At 39.2% G+C, this 22255-nt stretch overlaps 1 protein-coding gene across 2 annotated transcripts in view; it reads right to left on the bottom strand.

Moving 5' to 3' along the window:
- Positions 1-22255, bottom strand: part of cntn3a.1 (contactin 3a, tandem duplicate 1) — a 77567-nt gene that overhangs the window by 39214 nt on the left and 16098 nt on the right. The window contains exons 1-4 of one of the 2 annotated variants that reach the window (XM_082518234.1): positions 13483-13511; positions 13132-13212; positions 10634-10809; positions 669-764 (exon numbers count right to left, since the gene is read on the bottom strand). In XM_082518234.1, the coding sequence (XP_082374360.1) occupies positions 669-764; positions 10634-10809; positions 13132-13212; positions 13483-13496 (367 nt within the window). In that variant the 5' untranslated portion in view covers positions 13497-13511. Of the gene's footprint in view, positions 1-668; positions 765-10633; positions 10810-13131; positions 13213-13482; positions 13512-13827; positions 13961-22255 lie in introns of those variants that run through there. The other variant, XM_082518233.1, reaches the window with a different exon arrangement.

The raw sequence follows: 22255 nt of genomic DNA, 5'->3' as shown, positions 1-22255 counted from the left end.
GATCAGCTGACTTAATGTGTATTGCGAAGTAAGCCTGAAACCTCTCCTCTGTTTCACAATTTAATTTTTAACTAACCTGTGACTGGCAGCAGGACAATACTATTATATTTACAGTAAAACCCTCTGTCATGTGCACTAACATTACATCCACGCAGTGGATAATTACATTCAGCCTTACTGGCAAAAGTCAATCTTAAGACCGGTGTGTAGGAGTTAATAGCACTGGATGCTAGCTCGCATTGATAATGTCATAGATGAAAGCAGATGATGTGAAGCCAGCAAGGTATCTTCAGAGAGAGGCTCAATTACTCAGCCTGGCGGGACCCCAGCCGCAGTCAGCCTCTCCAGTCTGTATGCCAAAGATTTTCCTCGTCCCCATTGAAAATCAGGCTGACAGACCAGAGTGTCCCAAAGTAAAAATAACTCACTTCGCTGACTTTAAAAACACAGACAAACAGACAGGGGATCTGAGCTGGAGAACGCAAACACTACTTCCACTTTGTTCAAGTAAAGGAGAAGATAAGGAATCAGAGAGATGATACCACAGTATTTCTACGTTTCTAGTAAAAAAAAAGAAAAAAAAAACAGATTTATGTAAGGAGGATATTAAAGGATATTTAAAGAAAATGAAATGAAATGGAAAAAACATTGAGAGCAGTCCATCTTACCTCCAGAGTGGGGGGGAGGGCCACAGAGCAAGACCACTCCTTGACCTTCACGAACCCTCACTGGACTTCTTCTCTGAGTCTTGAAATTCTCCAAGTCTGTTTACCACAACACAAAAGCAATAAAGCAAAAGTAATCATTTCATTTTTCATGAAAGCCATAAGCACACAAACACAACAAGTCTGGGTGTTTATAGAGCTAAAATAAAGAAATGCACTGCAACTCATATATGTGGTTGCTCAATAATTTCATATCTAGTTAGCGCACGGCAAGTGACCAGAGTTTAACGGTGTTATATGATATGCATGCCTGCTGTGAAATACTGGTGGTAGTTTTGCATAAATGCAGACATGGTTCTATAAAGTCCTAAACACTTCTGACTGGAGCAGAAAGCAATTCTTCAAGTATAAGTCACACATGAGTGAATTTAATTGGAACGGCGTATTGTTATCACTTTCTGTGTTTCATCCACTGCACACAGACCAGCAACAATTAAATGACTAAGACTGAAACATCATTTGTATGGAGGCCGATTACTTGTTGACAACCTGCTGAGAGAAAGCAAATAGAGACAGCAATCCTTGAACACTTTGCCTTTTCTTGCCTGCTGCGGCTCTTGGAGATATCGCAGGCGTAGCAGCCAAATACGCAGCTGCCATATAATGACATAATCAAGACTAAATTCAAAAACAGGGCGAAAGAATGCAAAACTGACACCTCCTGTGTGCGAGCACAGTAGGATGAGCGTTCGCAAAATAAAAGCAGAGCGTGATCTTTTCAGACCTTGTGACTAATGGAAAAATTGCATCCAGCAGAATGTTATCACAACTGAGAGCTTTTGTTTCGGTTCACAAATGATTTTATGAAAATCTCCTGTATGGCTTTCACAAATTAATTAGCAGATCATAACTTTTTTTTCATTTGGAACAGACAGGTTTAATGGATGCTTCGTGACCATCTTAAACTCAGGATGAGCTATGGTTGACAATTACATGCAGCAACATTTAGGTTCTTTCTGGTCATCCAAGACATAAATACTACCACAAGCTGCTGAGGCAATCTAGAAAATATTATATTATATTATATTATATTATATTATATTATATTATATTATATTATATTATATTATATTAGGCAGTACACACTGTCATATTATATAAAAATAATAATTCATGCTAGTAATCACTGTAAAAATCCATAACAAAATAATAACTATAAGATATAATTTCACTGAATCTCTTCTTCTTCACATCTATTATCTATTTCACACTGAACAGAAACGAAACCTTTAAGACCATTGCAATTTAAAACACTGGTAAGCCTGGAAAAATGACCGTTTCTGGCTGATCCGAAAATACAAGTTTCATCTAATTTTATCGGCTTCACTGAATATATTGAGATTTAGTAGAATCTGAACAACACAACTTCACAGGCATGCTTTTTTCTCAGACTATACAATGAGATAATGGCTAGTGTCAGAATGAAAACATGCCTGTTGCATTAGCAAAGGCATTTGTTTAGGAGACTCAAGGTTAGTTAATCTTGTTTCAGGATGTAGGAATGCACACAAGAGTTATTAGGGGTTTTTTTTAGTGCAGGAACTGGACAAATGAAAATTTTAGTGATGTAGTGATTTTTTTAAATGGACGTGATTACAATCCATCATGAACAGGACATGAAAGTCATGTGGAGTTCAACACCTACATGAGTGCAGACATGAAGCCTTTTTTCACAGCAGACATTTTCAAAGTGTTCTGTCAGACCATCTCTCCCTTCTGCTACACCCAATATACACACAAAAGATCAAGAGCACTGGGATTACAACCAAAACCGTGAGAACATGGCCGCAGGATGCTATTCCGATGCTTCAGGACTGTTTCCACTGCACAGACTGGGATGTATTCAAGGTGCAGGACACTGACAATCGTGTCGCATTGGACAGTTACACCTCCACTGTCTTGGACTACATCTGTTTCTGTGTGGACAATGTAACAACTTGGAAACGATTCCGTGTGTTCCCTAATAATCCACCCTGGATGACACACGGAGTTTAACAACTTATTCGAACAAGGAACAACGCTTTCAAATCCGGGGACCAGGAGGCATACAGTGCTGCCAGGGCCAACCTGAGAAGAGGCATCAAGACTGCCAAGCAGCAGCACAGGAGGCGTATCGAGGCCAGGTTTGAGAACAACACAAACCCAAGGCAGGTCTGGGAGGGCATCAGGGCTATCACGGACTACAAAAGGAGAACACCATCACCCTCAGCCGATAGTCCTACTCTGGCTGAGGACCTAAACCTCTTTTATGCCCGCTTTGATAGGGAGAACACCGACCCTGTCCTGTCCCCTCTCCCCTCAACCGACCCTGCTCCGGTCCTGAGCACTCATGAGCTGAGGCGTGTGTTCCGGAGCATTAACACCAGGAAGGCGGCCGGGCCGGATGGAGTGCTGGGCCGGGTGCTAAAAGACTGTGCTGCGGACCTGGCGGACGTCTTCACCTCTATATATAACACCTCGTTGTCCTGTTCACTGGTACCATCCTGTTTCAAAGCAGCAACCATCGTTCCCATCCCAAAACAGTCAAATGTCACATGTCTGAACGATTTCAGACCTGTGGCACTCACCCCCATTCCCGCCAAATGCCTGGAGAAACTGGTCATTAAACACATCAGAGCTGCTTTTCCACCATCCCTGGACTCGCACCAGTTTGCATACAGGGAGAACCGGTCAACCGAGGATGCGATCGCCACAGTGCTGCACACATTACTGAAGCACTTGGAACACAGGAACACCTATGCACGGCTCCTCTTTGTAGACTACAGCTCGGCTTTTAATACCATCCGGCCATACAAACTCCGTCCCAAACTCCACCAACTGGGACTTAACTCCTCTCTGTGCAACTGGATTGTGGACTTCCTCACTAACCGTAGACAGAGTGTCAGAGTGGGTAAGAACACCTCTTCCACCCTTGTGGTCAACAGGGGTGTGTTCTGAGCCCTCTGCTATACACTCTCTTCACCCATGACTGTATTTCCTCCTGCGCGTCCAATCTCATTGTTAAGTTTGCAGATGACACTACAGTGCTCGGACTTATATCCAACAATGATGAGACAAACTATAGGACAGAGGTGCAACAACTAGAGTCATGGTGCCACGACAATAACTTGGTCTTAAACACCAAAAAGACCAAGGAGATCATTGTAGATTTCCGGAAGAGGGGTCATAACAACCATCTGCCTCTCTTCATTGGCAGTGAGGCGGTGGAGAGGGTGAGCAGTTTTAAATTCTTGGGGGTAACTGTGACCGAGGACCTGTCCTGGGGCAACCATATCACCTCAGTTGTACGGAAGGCCCAACAGCGCCTCTACTACCTGAGGAGACTGCGGAGCGCACACATTCCCAGATCTCTGATGTTGAACTTCTACAACTGTGCCATCATCAGCGTTCTGACGTATGGATTTCTAGTGTGGTTCCCCAGCTGCACCAAGGCCGATCAGCAAGCACTCCAGCGGGTGGTGAAAGAAGCTGGCAGAATTATTGGAACAAGTCTGCCAGAGATCAGTAATATCTTCCCCACTCGCTGTCTGAGGAGGGTGCACAGTATCCTGCGGGACCAACATCACCCTGCGCGCCACCTTTTCCATCTGCTGCCCTCAGGGAGAAGGTACAGGTCTATACAGGCCAGAACATCCAGACTGGCCAACAGCCTGTATCCACAGGCTGTGAGGCTCCTGAACTCTCTGCCCCCCTCTCACGGACAATAACCATATCCAACTTCTTAATAGCAATGAACTGGTCTGCATTGGTGCATCATATCTTTATTCTCTTCCCCCTCCTGCCCCCCCCCCTTTCTTAAATAGATAACTATCATATCTGATATCATATCTCACAGTACAATAATATTGAATGGGTTGCATTGTTGTATTTTGTCATGTTTCTCAGGTCTTTGTCTGAATTTCTACGAACATTATTGCTAAGGATTGTCTTATTGCATTGGAGTCACACTGGGTTAAATATGTACACTTGGGTTTTAAGGGGTATTTATTATTTTCTTCTTTTTTTGGGGTTGTATGGAAGCCCCAAACGCAATTTCATTGTTCTTGACAATGACAATAAATAAATAAATACTAAATACCAAAACATGGCACAGTGTAAGAACGACTGACCGCGAGCAAAAGAAGGATCCTGATAGATATAACAGTTTTTATGATTTACACCCATGGTTCTCGTAGGGATGATTATCATTCTTAAGACGACAGCGCTAGCAAGCTGAAAAGCAAGGAGCAAAACTTTTACATCTACCTAAACTTCCTACATTATTATAGTGAGAAAGGTAACCAACTATCTGATGACATTTAAAGCTAGACCTGCTCTGATAGCCTCACAGCAGGAGCAGGAGCTTTTAAACCTGCTCTATGTGTGCTGTTTGCACGTACTCACGTACCCTGTGTTTCTGGGTGTTGATTCTTCCAGACATGCTCAGTAGGTTAGGCTCTATTTAGGCCAGAGGTGTGAGTCTGTCTCTGTGTAATTGACTTCACCCTGCCTTTCATCCATTGTCAGCTAGGATATGCTCCAGCTGATCATTCAGAGGATAAAGGTACAATTAATGGATGTTGGATGCCCTGCCAGAGCCACTACCACTGCTGGACTGGACAGTGTATCACAGCAACTTCATTTGCAAATACTTTGAATGATTTGATGCAGTTAATAGTGTGAGGAATCACACATTATTAAAGATAAGAAATATTATAATTATAAAAATTATAACACCCTGTGGACTTGCAATGATATTAAACAAAATGAGCCGTTTTCCTTATAGTTCCTATAATACAACTTTTCGAAATCTTTATTCTCCCACGTCGTAGGGCTTTATTAGAGCACAGCAAGTAATAATGTACCTTTAGGAACTTTTCCCCCCTAAATTCTCTAAAAGTAATGATGAAAATTAAAAATAACATTTTATGGTAATGTCCCGATCACTATAAAATGTAGGTGCAAAACTCTTTCTCCTTTGTAAAGCAGTTTAAATTTCTTTTTCTGAAAGAAGATGTGAAATGTTCGAAACGCACTAGTGTGTCACTTTTCTTGTCAATCTAACTGTGATTTAATTTACCGGCTACACAACGCTAAAAAAAGAACTACTTACTGCATTCACATTGTTAAGAAAATAGTTGCAAGGCTGTAACTGTTGCAAGTATGGTGGATATATAAATATATTCTATTTATTTATAATACTATGTTTCAAAAATTTCTGGGCTCATACATTAGGAAAAAAAAACAGAGGTGCTCAGCTCACACTGGGAGTGAGTCTGTCCTGATCAGTATTCCTTTGGTGTATAGCGGGGCATAAATGAGCTAGACGCACTAAAAGCCAACAATGCCTGACAACCCAAGCTGTTCGGCACCACGTGCATCATCTTATCAAGCCCATCACACTGCACCTCCTTTTGCTTCTCCGTGGCAGGGTTCAGGCTATTTGGAGTGTTTTCAGATCCATGAAATTGGATATGAATTTGCATTTTTGGGCTAACTCTTTCAATGTGACCCATTGTAATGAACAAGAGGAAATTATAGAGAAACCAAAAAGTGAAACTACTCTGTCAGAACTGCAGCTCAATTTTTTTTCCCCAGCCATTAGACAAAAGGCATAACAGAGTTTTTATTGTCAGAGAAATTGCACCTACCACCTCACACCTGGATTTAGGATTGCAGTAACAAATGTCACATGTGATGCTGGCAGCAAATGTGTCACCCATTTTGCATTTTGACAACAAAGAGCATCTTTAAACTTCTGGAAGACTAAGATGAAATGTCGAGGTAAGATAAAATCCTATTAGCTAACACAATAGTATATGTGATGCAAAGCCATAACATAATGATGTGCCTTGCCAAGATAACTGTTTTTTTTTAAATCTTGTTAATGTTGGAGAAAAGATTGAAAAAGGGCGGATTAGTGTTTCCTGGTTAAAGTTCCAGATTAGTACATTCAGTGGAGTTTGGCATCACTATCATGTATGAGTCTAGCCAGGTAATAAGTTTGATGTCAAGCTATAAAAATATTATACTGTGTTACCATTTCTCAGCCCATTTATTTACTTTTTAGCACTGCCATTAACATTTAGTTGTTTTTGATGCAATAAATAATATGCTATGTAATTACAGCTTCACACTACAGTAAATAGTTTTATACTGTATGATTTTCTGTTGAAGAATGAAAAAACAGAGCGACTAAAAAATTATTTCAACTGTAGAAAGATGGGTTACTCATCAGTATAAATTCTTTCTATCTAGTTGCTACATAATAAGTGTTCAACTATCTTGCAGACGATGAATTGCAAGTTACCAATGAGGAAACCAAATAAATAACTAACTGCGATGACCACTGCTGTGAAACCGTCATCTTCTCTCATTTTGTCTGCGTCTTTTCTTGCCTCCCCTCCAATCTCTGTTCTCAGAGAAGAATCATTGAGTAAAACCCTAACAGCGTGTGATGCATGACATTTAAGGAGTGATAAACATCAAAGGAGCCTATTTCTCACCGCTGGTGTCTCTTGACAAGTACAACTGTTAAGTGCACATGGCCTTTCTTCTGCAAAAAGAAAAAAAAAAAGAAAAAAAAAAAGAAAGTCTTAATTTTCACCCTTGTCAAAAGCAGTGAAGAAGCCACAGAGCTGATGGAAATAAGAGGAGCAAACAAAAGAAAGACACGGAAATCTTAGAAGCTCAGAGAAGCTGTGAGAAGCTGTGAGACTGTGTCCTCACTTTTTTTGAAAAGTGGCAGCACAAAGAAAGGACTGTGAGAAAGTATGAAACTGTTCCATGGGTTTCCAGTTATACTGGCAGAGAAAACATGTAGTGATTAGTGTAACTAGTTGCCTCATAAATATGAAATTATGGTCACAGTTTTGCAGAACAGTATGATGTCACAGTGACATTGAACTATTAAGGCTATTCACTCCATCGACATATTCAATTACACGTCTGTGTGAAAAAGTAATTAGAAAATTCATTCTTGGCGGCTTTTTTTTAAGGTCAGACAGGAAAGCAAGCCAGGTGGAAGCGAAGGTCTGCTTTGTGCCCAGACCATAAAAAAGGAGAGCTATACAGCATCAATAAATTGCTAAGATTTACACTGCTAAGATAAGCTGTTACTGCTGCACAGAATGGTGCAGAAATGGTGCAAAGCCCAGGAAGACAGGCTGTAAGGAAAGTCATTGTTAACTAAGACTGTTTGAGAAGACTGCTCAAAATCACTGCGCCGCTAGCTTACGTAGCATTGCCTTTATGCCACAGGTGGGCTGCCATTTACATGTGGCTCCATTATTTAGGCTTAGTGATTGTATGTGTGAGATTGCTGGTTTGTATAAGCACAGGGGAAGGTGACCTTTGGGTAAACGCATCAGTCTATTTCAAGCGAGGAAGCTGCACATACTTAAATAACTTGACAGACACCTTGATCTCCGAGAACCCCATTCTAATCAATTCATGCTTGAGTTTAAGGAAACATCTGTCACAGATGTGATGAAATTCGCTGCAAGTGCTTCTAAGAATAGGATAAAGTGGGGTCACAGAGACCTTGAGCTTTGGCCACAAAATCTAGGAACTTCATACTTGAGTACAAATTAAACTTTATGATAAAACTTGAAGAAATTCCCTGAAAGACTCAAAAGATATTGCCCTGATGGACAACCTAAAGACAACTCCGGTCAGGGTTATCTCCATGAAGGAGGCATTAAAATAATCATGTCGTATGCAATTACAGACGTGAATTCTGCTCAGAAATCACAGGCACCGAGATACAAGGGAAATACATCCTAGATTGCGGTCATAAATACAGCTATTTCACCCTTCATTAAACACTGTGTTACCCTTGTGGCTCTATAAGCAGCAAAGAATCTAGGCAGCACCATGTTCCGTCTTCAGGACACACATTCAATACACTTTGCTTCGTTTGCAGGCCTTGCAATCTGTTATATAACGTTGCATCTTGCATCAGTGGAAATCCTTTCACTTACATAAAAAAAAAACATCCCTTGGGGATTAAGAAACTTAATCTGGCTCGATCACCAACTAAATTATTCCTTCCAGCACTCCCAGCAGGCAAGCAGAACCTTTTAAACGTGAACTGTGTATTGTCAACAGGATCAGGACCCTTTTCTACTTTTAGAGATTTAAGCCCCTACCAGATGGTAACAGAAACGGTTACATCATCCATCTTTCAAAGGATTAAAAATGTAGGCCAGCTCAATTATTATATATGCAATAAACTTCCATGAAATACAAATTTGATGATATTAGAACCATTAGATGGTGCAAATCTAAGACTTTAATCTTGTTCACCAACAACAAAGACTGATTGCATTGTTAAAGAGAGCAAAATATTCAATTAGGAGAACTCTGCCGTCACTGTTCTGGATTTGTTTCAGCGGCAGTGCCTTAAAGCTCTGTGTGCAACGTTTATCTTTATATTCACTCTGTTCACGCCATTACCTGGTCTTTGTCTGCTGAAGTTATTAGAAGAAGGAGTGCAATCCCCTTGATTTCTGAGAAAGCATTTTCAGCAATTCTGAGTCACAGTCTGCTACAAATGACATGATGCTGACTTTCATAACAGACTGCTCCTCTGTGAATGATTCCCTTGACCTGAAACCCACTCAATCACACAGCACACTTAATTAAGTTAAACCAAGAGCAATAAATAAGATGTACGACACATCACCACTGATGCTTGTCCTCATCCGTTGACAAAAGCAGCAGGTCTCAGGTCAGGCCCGGGCGATGGATGAGACCAATAACAATGACATACAGTTCAAGCCTGTCCCCAAAAATTGATAGGAAATGTGAATATGATCAACAGCCCACTGGCAACTCAGCACACAGATTTGCTCTATATGCTGAAGATTTAATGCTGCTTTGCGACAAAGAATTGCCAAATAGTTGCAAGATGAATATCTCTGGTGCTGTCCCGCCAAGGATCATCACTGTGTCTACTGTGGCAGAGAAACAGACATCAGAATCCAATCTAGCTGCACCATCTGTTCCCAGATATCAGGGTTGTCATTTGATATGGGCTGCCCATCAAGAGTGGAGGACTCAAGTTCACCTTGCCACGAGAGATGCCTTAGACTGTGGTCTTATAAAATGTGATGGATAAAAGCCGTAAAGAATCAGCTATAAGGGATCTGTCAAAGCCCACAACGCGACTGCAGTCTTCATCACAGCAGTGTGAGAAGTTTAGAAACACCTAGCAGAGTAAACACTAGCACTGGAGCTTTAATCAGGGTCAAAGGATTCAATCATGAAAGGACATAAAAAAATGGCCCATTCATTTGGGTTTTCAATTAATAATTTCAACATTATGAGCCTGCTGTCTCTTGTTGCTGGCTGTTTTTGTTAAAAAAGCTCAGGTCTGCCAACAAACAATTTCCAGAGAACTCTACTGGGGCATTATACTTTTCAGTGAACCGCAGGGTCTGATGTTCAATGAAGCTTTTACTTTTCTAAGGCAGAATAGACTGAACTAAACTCAAATGAAGTGAAGTCAAATCTGAGTGACCTTAACACAACAGAAGAGAAACAATAAAAGACTAAAGAATATAAACTGTTGACAAATGCTGAATTAAAGGCTTTGTTGGACGTAACCATGCCAAAGTTGCACCCGGTATCCTGCAGCTTTCTTATAAAAGTACTCTACCAAGGAGTGCACTTCTACTCACAGTATATATGCCATACTCACAAGGGTGTTATAGGATCAACAAGCAGGACCGGCTAAATTACCTTTTTCAATCTACGTTCTCTTATTAACTGTGAAAATAGCACCTACATTACTCACAGCAAATCCTGATTGCCAGATTCAGCTGCAATGTTTGGGCAGAATCCAAATTGTAGTCTTCAGATCCAACCTCCACTGAGTGAAACGACTGGCAAATCCGGACACGAAAAAAAACTGCGAATATACTTACATGCAACATGAAGGCTGGCCTCTCTGCTCACGATGGTGCCGAAAGAGTTCGATGCCATGCACTGGTAGATGCCGACGTCCTCCTGTTTATTAAGATGTGCGATGTGTAAGTTTCCTCCCATGAGAGAGTAACGAGACCCCGGTCTGGGCGTGATGAAAGAGTCGTTTAGCTTCCACCTGTGAATGCAAGCGCACGACGCATCACAAAACCCTTTGTAAAATAATTTGATCTGCATAATAATGTCATGCACATAAGAAGAGTGTCTGGTGATAAGATTATGATAAAGTCACAGACTGTTAGGGATTCAGAAACAAAGCCATATGCATCCATTTAATTCATACTGGATTAAATAAATATTAAAAGAAATGACAGTGACTGATGTTTGCTGCAGGAAACCTGAATAAATATACTTAAATGAGAAGCAATCATCAACAGTTATTTCAAACAGCTGTTTATTTCTATGTCTTTCAGTTCAAATGCTTCATGATCATTTTTTTTCTATTCCATTTATTCCACAAGGAACATGATCGACTTTCAATATTTAAAATCTTTGGGCGACTTAAGTTGATTTGCATAATTAAGGTTTATGTACTAAGAAACCTGTCGAGTTCATGATGCATCACATGACCATTACCTCCTCAATGATTGCAAAGACTTCAAGGTTAAGTTTCCATTAAGAGTATCCCCTAAATGTTCTACAATCGATGTTTTGCAAAAAAAAAAAACAGACCCAAAGGATAAAATTGTTCCACTCTGTTTCATAGCTACTTTTACATTTAGATAAATGTGGTCAGTTTAAGAGTTGATGATGATGGTTTTTGCCTTATAGTCAGCCAATGCTAGTGTACACAGGGCACTTAGAGTCAGGAGAATAACTGAGAAAAATAGGTATTAAAAAATTCTAATAATGCAGAATTGCAGATTTGATTAGATGATCACAGCTCGCAGAAAGAAGGAAGTTTGAGGTTTCTATTTTAGACTTTCTTGCTACGGACAGTGTTAAGGATTAAGGCAAACGGAGAGAGGGACACCACTGAAGGAGCGAGGGAACGGGGCCATATGCAGCAGTGCGGCGTTCACCAGCAGATATGTTGGCTGGACTGATTAAACGATTTGTTTTGCAGCTAGAACAGAAGTCGAGATGACACAAATTTAGGGGCCACGTGACATCGTGATAGCTTGGTAGTTATAGACAAGTTAATTTGTCCTTGATACCTTGAAACAAACTTTCAACATGTGGCATCTTAAACCTCACGCTAAATCAAAACCACCGCTAGCTGGCACACGACAATAACAGGCCGTAACAATGCCCCCGATATGTCTGTCTAAATATCAGCCCCATCATCAAAAGAGATATCACAGCAGCTGTCATCAATCTGGAAATCAGTTACTGATGTGGTGTACCAACTGCCACAGTTGGTGGCACCTGCTATAATTAAAGAACTAATTAAAACAAAATTTGATTTTATGTGAATCCAGGCGTGCCCTCAGAACTTAAACTAAGAAGGGCAGAACAATTTGCAGATCTGAACTCGTAAACAAGTTTTCGTTTAAAAACTAAAATGACCAATTGCTTATTAAGTATTCCAGCCGATCCAAGTGATAACATCTTGTACATTCATTTCAATTTGTATCCATTAGGCATAACACCAAGGATTTTCAAGCTACATTAACGCCCGCATATGCTTATGTATGAGGGATCATTTTGAGCTATTACACATTAAATGCTTGGTTTTTGCGATTTGTATTTAATTACCCTGCCAGAAAACAGCTATGTAGCCCCATTTGATAGATTATAAATTAATAGCTTATGCACTTGATGCACTTTAAAGTAAATCATTGCTTCTCATTTATTTTAATTTGTCAACATTTTAGAACTGTGCATTAATTTTTTTTTTAGCACTGGGACTCCTCAGCTACACAGGGTATGTGTACTGAACAAAGACAACCTGCAGCAACTGTTTACTGCACCTCAATCCGTCAAGTGATTTGCATCATGTTTATCATAGTGATAACCTCAGATCAGATGCCCCGTGGCAGTGTCTGTGCATCTTTACCAGTGGGACTGTAAAGAAAGCCTACAGCAGAAAGACAGTTTCTGTCATATTATTCCTATTGTGTGAAAGAAACTCCATTAATGTGTCGCTCTATCACCCAGTCTCAACAATGACATCAGAGAGGTGGTGCTTGACTCTCTTGATCTTTTCACTGGTCAGGGATAGCAACGACAGGAAGCTCTTTCACTGAACTGTATAGATCAATGTCAAGCTGTCAATGGTAAATGGACTGATTCTTATATAGTGCTTTCCTATTCTCCTGAAGCTCCCAAAGCGCTTTACACAACATGCCTTATTCACTCAATCATACAAGCACTTTTTCTATGCTCAAGTGTTTTTTTGTCTAACATTCACACACATTCACACACCAGTGGATGCATTGGAGAGCAAGTTGGAATCAGTATCTCAAGGATATTTGGCATGTAGACTACAACTACAAACCTTCTGCAGATTGTAGCTTCTACCTTCAGTCTACCTCCTGAGCTACAGCCACCCCAGAGCAAATATACAAAACACCTGCAACTAAGGGCAGTTAATTAATAATTAATAATTTACAAAGAATGAGCAATGACATCAAATAAGTTTTATTAAGGCGATAAATCCTTTTACCATAGATTAATATAAGCCTTATTATTAATGTTATGTTGCTTTTGAAGTGAACTATTTGAATGACAAAATAGAGCAGCCAACACTCGTGTGCTTGGTTAACAAGCTGCATTTATAAACTGTATGGCTGTGATGCAAGGACCTCTTAATTAGGGCTAAGTAACAGATTAATAGAATTTCACTTACCCAAAGTGGAACATAGAAATGGTTTTTCTATTAGATTCTATTAAAAAGGCTCCAACAGGCACAAACAGCACAAAAATACAAGCGGTCCAACTCAGTTACTGGAATTTACTGGAATTAGGGGAGATGAAGCTTAGGAAACTGTAATAAGCCTGTACTGGCTGTGACTGAGAGAGACACAAATGTGTTATTGCAGGAGGCAAGCATCTACAAATCACAGTGGTCACAGTTTATAAAAATAAAAAAAAAATCCATACTGTACAGTTTTTAAGAAAATTTCTGGCTACCTTTTCCGTCTCTGGAATATTACTTGGGAAGCATGCATAAAGCCATGTCTGCAGCTGTTACCTGTAGAAAGGAGGTGGGTGTCCCTGGGCCTCACAGCTAAACACCACCTCCCTGCGACTTTCGCCAGAACGAATGGGAAACACCACACTGCCAGGTTGTTTGGTAAACATGGGCCTCAGCAGGACTCCGCTTCCTGGGTGAAGAACCAACAAAACTAGATCAGCTTTGATGTCCTGCTAAACTGAAAACCACTTTGCACAGGGTTTTTTTTTTTCTGCAAGCAAGTGGATATTGAAGTCCTAGCGAGCGAGCGAGGGAGGAAAATTCTACGCAGGAGAAGCATAAACAGTACGCATTTCATGTATGGATCTTTCGATCATGTGAGTAGAACTTGCTTGATCCCTGCAGTACTGCATAATCAGCTGGTAACCTTCATAAAACTTTAATGCAAACATCTGAAGGTACAGACTTGTCAAAAACAAACCACACTGCCACCACACTTAAATTTAATTTAAACCCTTCAAACCTATTGCAGCCTTCCCAGGGGATGTCAGCCAATAAAAGATCTGAAGTAAAATGCCATAACAAACACTTAATTTGAATCTTTCTCTCTCATTTGACATGTCAAATTGTACCCTCGTAACTTAAAGTAAAAGACTCTCTGATTTCCAAAGTTGAGAGGGAGGAAATATTTGAGGGTGTGAGTGTGCTTTTACACATCACCTTGAATTACACTTTAAAGTATTTGTGCACTAATGCACTGTGTTGATGGTGGAGAACTGTTACAATACTCATTCCTTATGTGTTGCTTTATATGGACGAAACACCCAATACATATATATTAATTACAACAGTGTATTTAAATTCCTGGAGTGATAATAGAGAACCTTGATTAAAAAAAAATTTAATACAAGAACAAAAAACATAGACAACAAGGACAGGAGCATGTGTGACATTCGTTTCCTGGTTAATTACTAAGGTACAACAGAGATTACATGTTATTCATCAAAAGCATAAGAGAGATTCCTGTGGTAGTCAGTGCTTCATTACAATAAACATTTCTTTTTAAGGTGGAAGGGGAATTCATTTGTGTTTACCACAAAGCATTTGCATTTCAGTAATGGCACAGAAGTTGGAATATTTCATCATTAGGGCAACTAATCTGTATGAGAGACAGGTATCATCCTCGCGTCTCTGGAGTCCTGGGAGTACTCAAGATTCAAAATAACTCTCTGAAAGGGTGGAGATGTTTGACAAGGGACCTCATTGTTCCTTTCTGCAAGCATAACCCTTCAAGAAAGTTACACAGAACAAAAGGCTGTCTAATTATAATCTTTGTTACATGTAGCATGTCCCTCAAAGCAGAAAGGAGAGATGAATGATTACTAGAAGATCCTTATTGTGCAGCCTTTATTAAAATAAAATTGCACAGGAACTTGAAAGGAAGACAAACATGAGATGAATCATTTGGCTTATTAAAGTGACTATAAAGGATAAGAAAGTTTAGCAGTTTACATTTAAGAGTAAAATCCCACATTTTTAATATCTGTAATATTCTGAATATTTATAATTGTGCTATTTCTTATATTTTGTAACTTTGTAATATATTTTATTATTTAATTTACTTCAGTCTGTTACTGTTTGTATTGTCTTGTAACAATCGTAACCACATAATTTCCTTAAGGATTAATAAAGTATTATGATTCTGATTTCAATAAGATAAACATTTATCTTCAACATATGTCTTAAGCCACCTCACATTTCTTTGAATTTGCAAGGAAAATGGGAAATGGATGAAGTAATTTACTAAAGCATGTGCAAACATCCTTGGAGCTTGAAAGCCAACTGCATTTTTAAATATAGCATGAAATCTCTTAAGCAAACTTTCTTGTAACTTGCATAAACAGTCTTCAGGAATATCTTTCCAGATTTCTTCTTCTTTGGATGCTTTTTGTTCTCTTCTCAGTCACGATGATCCTATACTGTTTCAATAATGTTCAGGTCTAGGCTCTGGGGAGGCCAGCCCAGTGTTCTTCTTTGTGTTTTTCTATCCAAGTCCGCTTTTACTCCACTGTTAGTGTGTTGACACTTTTTTCCTAATCCCATCAATTATGACAAGATCCTCAACAACACTGGCTGAAATGCAGCCCCATATCATAACAGAGCCTCCACCATGTGTCACAGATGGCTGCAGGCACTCACTGTCGTACCTCTCTCCTCACCTCCCTACATGTTGACAACGATTTGAATCAAATTTTTCAAATTTGATTCATAATTTAATCAAACCTGTTGCGACTGATTTTCAGTTTAGTTCCCATGTAACATCTCACCTGTTTCTCCTGGTTTCGCTTCCTTAAGAATCGCCTCTCAACTGTCACCTTTCCACTGAGACCATTTCTGTTAAGGCTTCAGTGAACAGTAGATGGATCAACCGATGGGGCGGAATTTATTGTCCTATTTCTTAAGGACATGATTTCCAAATACTGTTCATCTGCTGTAGATGTTTGGGGTTTTTGGGTTGTTGTTTTTTTAAGTATGCCACTTCTTTTTCTGTCCTCCACTTATCCAGTTTCCTCATTTTTTTAAAGTACACTTTGCACACCATGGCGAGATATGACAACATTTCGACCAATAGCTCTTTGAAAATCACCTTGTTTGTGTAAAAAAATATTTTATGTCTGTCAAACTGTGTTATCTTTGGCATTTTTTATACATTCAACTGTTTTTGTGACAGGCTGCTAGTATTAAAGTTGCTAAAGATACCATTTAAAAAATATTCTTTGCTCAGTTGTCTGTTATGTGTGGACATAGCATTGGTTCATAAATTGAGTTGGGTGCCTTTTTCTCTTTGATTGATTCAGAGGTCAGTGTTAAGTGATTTAATAAACAAACAAAATTATTCTTCTGAATCATTTCAGGTACAAGGACTGGACTGAAAATGAGTGAAAAAGCAACAAAGGAAAACTCTGAAAGACCTTCACAAAGGCCAGAGAACTTGTTTAACACCAGTTTAAAAATTGAAAGAAGGTCTGGCTCTTTGGGACTACAATACAAAGAATTGGAGGGTGCCTCCAGACTTTTGCACAGTACTGTATGTTTGGTTATGGTGCTAAACTTACCTGATCGTTGCCAGCACCATGGCAACTGTTATTAAAAGGGTGAATAAGAATAATGAGAAGGGATTGAGTTCCTGGGGCTGTGCCTAGGGGACTCAGTTCAAACTGATGCAAACTCCCTGAAACTCTTTCGTTGCCTTAACGGGAATGAAAGCAAGATGCGGTAGGGAATGCAGAATGACTGTCAAGCTTGCTTTCTGGTAATCGAACATTAAGGTTCTACACGCTACACCAGTCTGAAATCCACAGGCCCAAGAAATCAGTGAGAAATTTCTTTTCTTCCCAGGAAGGCGTTATTTTGGAGGTATACTTGCTGGCCTAAAAAGAGAACAGATACATATTGCAAAGACATCTGGACAACAGAAAGTTTTCAATTTAAAATCAGTACTGACACTCTGGTTGACAGACTGTTACGCCTTGTAAGACATAAAAAAAAAGTCAAAGTCATGCTAAAACCAGGCTGTCAAAATCTGATAGCAGGTCCAACACCAAGACCCATAAAATACAGAAAGTAAAAAGATAAAAGTTCTCTATCAGAGAAGCGCAGTGATCCAGAATCCTAACAGGAAGTTGGCTGGGGAATGCCGCAGGATAAAGCTGGAGGTCATTATGAAATAAGCCGGCTTTGCTCATATCTGTCACCTGCTGCCAGATGGTGATACGCGCGTGTTTTCTAAGACTCCTCAGACAACACAAGACTCAGCATCGGAGCAAAAGTGGAAGGCAGAGAGAGCTGTTTCAGAGGCTGAAATAAAAACTAATCTCAAATTCAATACTAGCTGACAGCAAATGAATTCCTCCAGCTTACCTCAGCATGAATAAATAGGCATATGGGGAGTCAGCTGTGGGGGAGGTATCGGCCGTTTGTGAGGCCCCAAATCCATTAGTTTCAGCTCAGGGTTTTATGCATCAAATAAAAAAAAAATGAAAAAAAGCCAATCTTGCTTTTTAAGGCATCTTCCCCGCTGTCCAGGCCGATAAGGTACATCTTTAAGGTCTGTCATTTAGGAACAGCAAATGCTACTCAGTTTGGTTCAGGTTATTTCAAGCACAGTATGAGTTTGATCAAATCTTATTCAAAGGCTTGAAAAATGTGGTAGTCGTTTTTTTAATTCATGAAAAACCGAAATATTGAACTATAAAGAATAAAATAATTAGAAACTTCACTAGAAAAGAGAGGGAAAATTAACACAGTCTTGTGATTCAAGTGCTACAAACTTACAGAGAAATACTGCAAATACATAAAAAGAAAAACAGGAGTTAACAGAGCTAATAAAAAAATGTGCCAGCCAGTACTGCTGTGACTATCAGCTGGGGTGTGCTGTGCTGTGCTGCATTTTCACTTACACTGTCTTTGTAAGAGAAATGTGACATGAATGTTCCAACCATGTCACCACATCTTCTAGCAAATCAAAGCTACTGCATCTCAAATGCAATATCACCAATTGCACCAAGTGTTTCCAGAGCTGTGTACACTGGGGAAACAGAATTGATTAGGTCCAAGCCCATATACGGGAGTAACAAATTAAAGTTATTTCTTTGTTGTTCTCTGTTGTATATTGAATGTCTACATAAAGACAGGTATATATTGTTTTGAGAAGGATATTTTCATCTAGTTTAATCAAGTTTCCTCCTGTACATGAGTAAGAAGGTCATTTGTCAACCATCAGATGTCAAGATATAGTAATAGGGATATTTATTATAAATGTGTAGAATGTTTTTAACCACAGCCACGAATGCCTGACCATTTTTGGTTTTAATTTTCGTCAATGTAGTATAGATTTCTTTCTTTCTCTACAGACTAAAAACCTAATATACAGTGATAACCCATATGGAAAAGATATATATAAATCTTATAAAGTTTGTATCTGTCTTGTGTGAAAACAGGTATAAGATCCCTTGAAGAATTATATAATGAAACTTGTATGTTTTGGAAACTTACTAAAACAATATATGAAAGTAATGACAAAGTGGCCACTTTCATGAGTAAATCATATACGTTTTTACTATTTCTTTTCTATATAGGAATATAGTGTGAAATCTGTGTAAAATATTGTATTTGTCTTGTTTATGATTGCATACACTCTAATTAAACTACGCTATATGAGTCAGTTATGACAAAGAAATCCCTGAAAATAAATGACTGGGGAAAACAATCATTTTCATTCATTCTTTCAAATAAAAACTAATTTGATGATAATTTAAGAAAATAAGTACAATTGCATCTTTGCTGCTACACAAGGTAACAAACATAAGCTGTTTACATTCATGCACAGGAATGCTGACATGCTGTGACGCAAAAAGTAAAGTCAATGTCTGCTCACAGCAGTTCTCCAAGCTACTGTTTTTCTTCCATCGCAGATATATATTACTGGTAATGTATTTATAAGATGCATGTAAAAAGAGGGAGGGTTGATGTGATCCAGTTATCAGGGAGTCATACAGCTTAGCCTCACTAAAGTTTTATTCCAGGGTGATGCAAAGGAGGCTTCAACTGACTGTCAAGCTGTGGGCTCAGGAGAAGCAGCAGCCATGGAACAGTGGGCTCTTTTACACTGTGGGAAGTTTTGTGAGGAGTGCTACAACTATATCCACCCTGGGAAACTTGTGAGTGGCATGAGGTATTGCTGACACTGATATGACCCCACTCTAGGGCTGTGCGATATGACCAAAATCTCATATCCCGATATAACAATTCTATCGCCCTGATAACGATATAAATCACAAAAATTTAACATTTTCTGTAAATTCTGTGAATCTCGGGCAGCTCGACTTGCGTGAAGTGTTTCCAGCTGGGCGTCATGTAGCTGGAGTCGAGTGTTTTAACCGATGCATGAAACTATACATTTTTAGACATAAGTTGTAAAGACGTGCTGCGGGGAAAAGCCTGTTCTAACGTTTGAGTCTAAGGTTTATTTTTTAGCACCTGGCGGCTCTTTTTTTACTTCTCATCTGTAAATAATCTGCTCTTTCATGTGATTCAGTTTATTTTGAAAAAGTCTCAACAGGATCTTGAGCTTTATTGTGAAAGGTTTATGTGGAACATAAACAAGCGGACACGCGATGGTGTTACCGTCGTTGTTGCTAATGACAACGCATAAGTAGTGTGGTTATATAAAATATAAGAGAATAAGAGAAAGAGAGAACTTTAGGAAATTAATATAGCCACTACAGTGACCATCAAAAAGATGAAAAAATATTGCTGTAAACAGTTTATTTTGCGACACCACGAAACAGACGATAGCATAAATGAAACGATAGATGTTTTTATATCGTCATCCGATATATATTGTTATATCGAACAGCCCTACCCCACTCCTTGTGTAACCAAAGTGGTACAAAGTCAGGTACATTTCCAATGGATGATAGATTGTCAGGGTTTTAACTTCTCTCTCTTCATGATGGTGACTAAGGATATGCTCTGACTTCAAGTATTCAACAGGCTCCTGGGCCAAGGATCGCTTTTATGTTCCTGACCTAAGATCGTGACCTTTGGGTTCAAATTGATTTTATTCCATAATGTTGCGGGTACCAGCTTTCCAAAGGGAGTTTACAGTAAAGACGCTGCTTTTTTTCCAGGTAGTATAGGAAGCTGATTAGGATAGGGTACTTTCCATTGGAGGCTTGCTGAGCACATCCAGCTGGGAGAAGACCCCAGAGTATGACCCACAGAACATTTAGGGTTCCCGAAACAAAGCTAGAAACAGGTGTTTGGGGGATTCTTTGAATACCCTGTTAAGTCTCTTGCTGCTGTGACTTGAAAATGAATGGATGGATAGATTCTCAAAATTGTTATTTATTATTCTTGATGGGAGGAATATTCACAGGGAGGAACAGTCCACATCTTTACATATCTGTATAGAAAACTTCAAAGACACTCTGAGATCTTGCTTGAGGATTCCTAAAGGCTTTGCCATGTACTGATGAATCAGTGAGTGAGTCAATATTTGAAACTCCACTCACGTCTTAGATTCATACATGAGGGTACAAAGGAAAGTGAAAGATGTTCCATTACTTTGTATTAGACTGCTAGCTAAAAGTTTCATTTTCACTTGCGTCACTAAGCCATTTGGAGTCAGTAAAATGTGTATTTTAAAACATGTTTTCAATTTAGAGTAATAGCTGGCTGTAACGAAAAACAAAATTCAGGTTTATCTTAAAAAATCTTAAAGAACCCAATCTACACTAAAAAGTTTTGTTGGGAATACAAATCCATATTTCAGTCAAACATTTTCATTATGTGAGCTTTTGTTGACTGCCACTATCCTATTGGCAAATAAAATGGCAATTGCAAACACACTGGCTGTTGTTTAATTTTTGTATCAGATCAGTTTTGCACTTGTCATTTGTTGCTAAATGCAGTAAAGAGCAGTATTTACAGCACTTGGAGCAATCAGTATTGTTATCTTAATTTTACCAGTCGTCCTCTGCTTGTTGTGTCAAGAGAAGGGGCTTTGCACACTTGTCAAAGTGCACAGTGAAACAAAGAGCTTAGGAAAAATCCCAGCAAAGACTCCCAACAAAGTATGCTCAAATGAAACAAATGCATATAAACGAGGTAAGCAACATTAATGTGTGTGTGTGTGTGTGTGTGTGTGTGTGTTTCTTATTTTCCCTTTTGTTTTTTCTTAATAAAAGTTTTTTTTTCCCTTCTACTTAGCTTAGCTATGCAGCAAGCAGAGCAAATGGATCCCCCGTTACACAATTAGGGGAGCGCAGTTTTGCTAAAAATCATAAATATGTTTATAATGATATGCTTTGAAAAGTAAACATATCAATATGCAGTCTGCAAAATCCTGATTATATTTAAGCAACCTGTGTCGGGCATTAGTTTACTATTCTCAACTATGAAAAACAAGTAATAAAACTGATTTTTGGGTGAGCCTTTAAGTTGGTGCACTGAAACCTGTTTGGTGTTTGTATACCACATCATGCTTTGGCTGTCAAACAGGGATTATAAACAGCTAAAACTCTGATTTTAGCATGGCTGAAATGCCCAAATGATCTGTGAGCCCAAATTAGCCAACTTTATCAACTAACCTGCTGATCAGAGAGTATTTGTCTGTGGTTACTCTTATATCAGGTAGGACTCCAAGATGCCCCAAGGTAATTATGTGTTCATTCAAACCTGGTCCCTCAATTTGAAACACAATCCCTCATAACTGTTGTTTTCACTGGTTTCTTACAGGTTTCCACAACATATAAACTAAAGAAAATCGTGTGCAAGCCTCAGTGACACCACTGCTTTGCCAAGCTACTGGCTGTGCATTTTGGCTGTGACAATAAAAGTCAAAATATATGACTTCTTAAAAGGTGAAGACACGTAAGGCAGATTCTTCCAATGTTATTTCTCAGTTATTGTGAAGAGAAAA

The sequence above is a fragment of the Aulonocara stuartgranti genome, assembly GCF_965226115.1.
Source record: "Aulonocara stuartgranti genome assembly, chromosome: 20".
Classification (NCBI taxonomy): Eukaryota; Metazoa; Chordata; class Actinopteri; order Cichliformes; family Cichlidae; genus Aulonocara; species Aulonocara stuartgranti.
Note: the sequence above shows the minus strand (reverse complement) of the source record. Positions and strands in the feature narration are given on the sequence as shown.